General features: G+C 41.1%; 1 protein-coding gene across 1 annotated transcript; it reads left to right on the top strand.

The window, feature by feature from the left end:
* The first annotated feature begins 521 nt into the window (after positions 1 to 521).
* Positions 522 to 2,927, top strand: LOC109903135 (ictacalcin). Its single transcript, XM_020499763.2, has 3 exons — positions 522 to 618; positions 1,557 to 1,699; positions 2,539 to 2,927. Exons 2-3 carry the CDS (start codon positions 1,562 to 1,564, stop codon positions 2,677 to 2,679), a joined length of 279 nt encoding a protein of 92 aa, XP_020355352.1. The 5' UTR covers positions 522 to 618; positions 1,557 to 1,561; the 3' UTR covers positions 2,680 to 2,927.
* The last annotated feature ends 1,673 nt before the right edge of the window (positions 2,928 to 4,600 follow it).

Here is a 4,600-nt window from a genome sequence, read left to right as displayed (position 1 = left end):
CAATAAGACATACTAGCTGGCAGATTCAATGTTAGCGTCACCCATTTGCATTACGAACAAGTTACAAAAGTAGGCCTGTTTGGCAGACAATAATACATTATGGGTTTTAATACTTCACAATCAAAATCATTCTTAAGCAAATCCCATCTTTGGTCAACCTACAATACAACTAAAGGCTGCTGGTCATAAGCTCAAGGTAAACTTGATGTAAATGCATTGCTTAACCTATAGTGTGAGAAGGGCAGTGAATTGTTCTAAATGTATTGTATTGCATCTAAAGTCTTGGGATTGAATGGTTGGATATAATGCAAGGATTTAGACCATGTCAGGTGCACCAAGCTAAACATCCACTCTTATGCAATGTGGTGTAAATATTGAGACAATTAACACTATCAGGTAACATGATAAATGAATGATAAATGAACGAAGAGGAAAGTAATAGTTAATGTATCAGAGAAAGAGAGAGGGGGGAAGAGAATTTAAGGACCAAGATAAAGGGAGGGATGGAGGGTGTGGAAGTGTATAAAACACATCCCTCTCTCCATCAGTCTCTCACTATCTCAATCTCTCCATATACACTCACTTTCTACTTTGCTTTCTCATTCTTCGTACATCTCGGTGAGTAGAAAATGTCATCTTGTTTCTCTTAACTGGGCGGTCTGATGTTTAAACTTCAACGCTACTGCAGAGTTTTTAAATGTAATCCCTGTTAAGTATGTTTTGATTTGTGCACTTCTTATTTTTCTCTTGATATTTTCTCACTTGAAAACAAAATGTCCTTCTTTGGCTCCTGTTGTGGTTGTCTTATTACGATGCATTGATTCTGTAACTGAGGTTGGGTGTAACATATCACTCTGCTCAATACTCAGTAGTTGTAATGTGTCATCTCTGGGGGGGGGGAAACAATATATCAACAGTTTTTGGTTCTCCTATTCTCATTCCCTTTTCCTTGCTCTCCCTTCTTTCATTCATTCTCTGTGTCATCTGGCTAACGTTACCTTGGCTCGACTCATTCCTCCCTCAGCCACACCCTAAATAGCAGGGGCACACGCACACAACATTAAAGAAGTGACTCTCTTGGGGATAACACACCGCATATGGAAAATGAATAATCCACAGATGGGATTTGCCCGGACCTTAACCTGTTTCCTCATCAGGAGTCATGTGAATTACCAGAAGAGCAGGATCGTTGCCATAACAGTGCCTGTGTTTTTCACCATAGAACCTGTGGTAGAGACCATGGTTGCCTCCCAAATGGCACCCTATTCCCTATATAGTACACTACTTTGTTTTGACCAGGGCTATGTAGGAAATATGGTTCTACCATGGGCTCTGTGGAAACCAGGGTTTATTTTTATCCCTCTTCATGGAAAATACAGAGAAAAACACAAGAGACAAAAGCTATGATGAAAAAGCTACAGTATGATGCAAAACAAAAACCATATGCTGTCAGTGAATTCATTGAAATGGTTTAATGCCCCACAGATGTCCAGAAACTTTATTTATTTAGTGCTTCTAATAGGTTGTGTGTCCCTCTGTTTCCCCTTTAACTATAGTTACCATGTCTGGGATCCAGCAGGCCATGTCTCTCCTCATCGCCTCCTTCCACAAGTACTCTGGGAAGGAGGGAGACAAGTTCACCCTCAGCAAGGTTGAGCTGAAAGAGCTGCTCCAGGCTGAACTAGGGGAGATGCTGGGGGTGAGTGAGACTGAGCAAGTCCTAATGATCTGGGATCAGATTTCTTGTTGCACTACAGCAGGTGTGTCAATTCCTGGAGGGCCGTCCCATTGGGCACAGACGTCGGTTTAGTTTTGATATACATTTGGTTGAGTTGTCAACTAATGTGAATTCAATGTGAAATCAACAAAAAGTGTTACCATGTCATTGGGTTAAAAGTTGGGTGAAAAAAATATTAAATTCCCTTTTGTTGATTTTTTTTTTTTAAACCAATCAGTTTTCCACATTGATTCAACATCATCACATTTCATTTAGGGGTTGAAATGACGTGGAAACAACATTGATTCAACCAGTTTTTGCCCAGTGGGGTGTGTCTGCTGATTTTTGTTATTTCCTTTCAATTTGTGTCCAATGAAGACCTAGACAACTAGGTGAGGGCCCTCGAGCAATTGAGTTTGACACCCCTGCACTAGATACTGCACTGTTGCAGTATCTAGTGTTGTTCGTTAGGGTAAGTAAGCATTCCACTGTAAGGTCTACACCTGTTGTATTCAGCTCATGTGACTAATACCATTTGATTTGATGCTGGATCAGTTCTCTCTCTTCAGAGATCCATTGCGCTGGACAGAATAGGAAAGCTGGAAAGATGGGGTCCATTTTTGAATACAGCTCAAATAAACAATGCTTGCTAACTCCAGCAATGGCATCCCAAAATATTGAAACTCAAAGATTTATCTCACCATTGGCCAGAAATACAGCAATGTGTCGCCATGATCAAAATAAACGGATAGATAAACCAAGACAGTTTGTTTGCTGTGTTAACCTCCCACTTCTTTCTTCTGCATTCTCTCTGTTTGCAGAAAGCCAGTGACAAGTCAGCAGTGGACAGAATCTTCAAGGACCTGGACTCTAACAAAGACAACACTGTCGACTTCAAGGAGTATGTCACTTTGGTGTCCTGCCTCACGGTGATGTGCAATGACTTCTTCATAAAGAAGTAAGAGCACTTTCGCCACCTAGCGGCCGTCATGCAAAACTGGAGGAGGAGACATCATTTTCTCTCCACTAAACAGAGATTTCACGGGAGGGAGATACACTTGGAGGACAATGACATGCAAACACAGTGAAGCGGTGTAGAGCAGTAATATTACAGTAATAGATAATAGTCAGGTTGAGTCTGTGAATGTGTCCTTGTCCATTGTTAAACAAATTAGATCAATAAACAAATTAGATGAGTATGTTCAGCCTACCCTGGTCTGGTGTCATTTTTGTGTGCTGCTGTCACTTCTTCATATCATACGTTTCTTACTGAGGTTTTGTTTAAAGTTGTGATTATAATTCCTCATGAACTCAATAGATATTAGATCATTGATTTAATGAATTGTTCCTTCAACCAAAAGTTGAGCAATTATTTCTTGATTATTTTTCCAGAAGGAACTTCAGTTGTGGCAAGTCGGATTAGATAAAGATAAAGGTATGCAATCAGTGGCCAGTTTATTAGGTACATCCATCTAGTACTGTGTCGGACCCCCCTTTGCCTGCAGAACAGCCTGAATTCTTTGGAGCATGAATTCTACAAGGTGTGTTGTTCAAACGTTGCTTAATTTGTATCAAGGGACCTAACATCTGCCAGGAAAATTATTCAGTTACTCCTGAGTCAGTTATTCCTGACTCTGCCATCAGCAGGACTTGATTTATTAGGATCCCTATTAGCCGACCTCAATGGCAACAGCTAGTCCTACTGAGGTCTGACACATAACGAAAAAGACATTACAACAACAACAAAAAATACTTTACAATTTACATACATTTAAAAACATTAACATGTACTGTGTGTGCATCTATCAGTTACACATACATATGTCAGTACACACACACACACAACAAGTAGGTCACATGGGGGAGGCGCGTTGTGCCGTGAGGTGTTGCTTTATTTGTTTTTTGAAACCAGGTTTGCTGTTCACTTGCGCTATATAAGATGAATGGGTGTTCCATGCACTCATTCATGGCTCTGTATAATACTGTACATGTACATGAATTTGTACATGAATTTGTTCTGGACCTGGGGACTGTGAAAAGACCCCTGGTGGCATGTCTGGTGGGGTAAGTGTGTATGTCAGTGCTGTTTATACAATGGCTCTGTCACGTTCTGACCTTTATTTCCTGTGTTCTGTATTTAGTTAGTATGGTCAGGGCGTGAGTTGGGTGGGCAGTCTATGTTTGTTTTTCTATAATTTGGGTATTTCTATGTTTCGGCCTAGTATGGTTCTCAATCAGAGGCAGGTGTCATTAGTTGTCTCTGATTGAGAATCATACTTAGGTAGCCTGGGTTGCACTGTTTGTTGGTGGGTGATTGTCTATGTTGTAGCTTCACGGTCGTCATTTGTTTATTGTTTTGTATACAGTGTCAGTACTTTCGGTATTAAAGATTTACCATGGACACTTACGACGCCGCATTTTGGTCCGATCCTTCTCGCCTCTCCTCTTCAGATGAAGAGGAGGACGGCCGTGACAGGCTCGGTCTAATCCTGATTGATTAAAACCACATTCCAGGTGTCTATTCCCCCAGCTAAATCTACGATGTTAAAATGCCTATTTACTCTGTTCCATCTGACTGCGCAATCCACTGTCTCAATCCAGTGAAACCTTGCTGTCTATCTCTTCAACATTTGAAACATTGTTTCAATATTCCACTTCGACCTCCAGCTGTCCCATAGTAATGAATGTGTCGAGAGTCGGGACGAGACAGACAGGCGGCGTTTCTCAGCCAGTCTAAATCATGAATCGTGTCATGACTGTCCTGTGAGGATCCAAATAGGTCAGATCAGCTTGGCAATGGATAACTTCAACCAGACCCTCTCTCACCCATAGACAGCTCACACCCTGCTGTCAATCAAGAACAAGAACTTTCAGCTATCTCCC

This window comes from Oncorhynchus kisutch, linkage group LG14, assembly GCF_002021735.2.
Source record: "Oncorhynchus kisutch isolate 150728-3 linkage group LG14, Okis_V2, whole genome shotgun sequence".
Lineage (NCBI taxonomy): Eukaryota > Metazoa > Chordata > Actinopteri > Salmoniformes > Salmonidae > Oncorhynchus > Oncorhynchus kisutch.
This window is presented reverse-complemented; position numbering and strand designations above follow the sequence as displayed.

Excerpts from the sequence above, each read along its gene's own strand:
- LOC109903135 (XM_020499763.2), top strand. The coding sequence starts at position 1,562 with ATGTCTGGGATCCAGCAGGCCATGTCTCTCCTCATCGCCTCCTTCCAC. Across the intron at positions 1,700-2,538 it reads AACTAGGGGAGATGCTGGGG|AAAGCCAGTGACAAGTCAGC; the intron begins GTGAGTGAGACT and ends CTCTGTTTGCAG.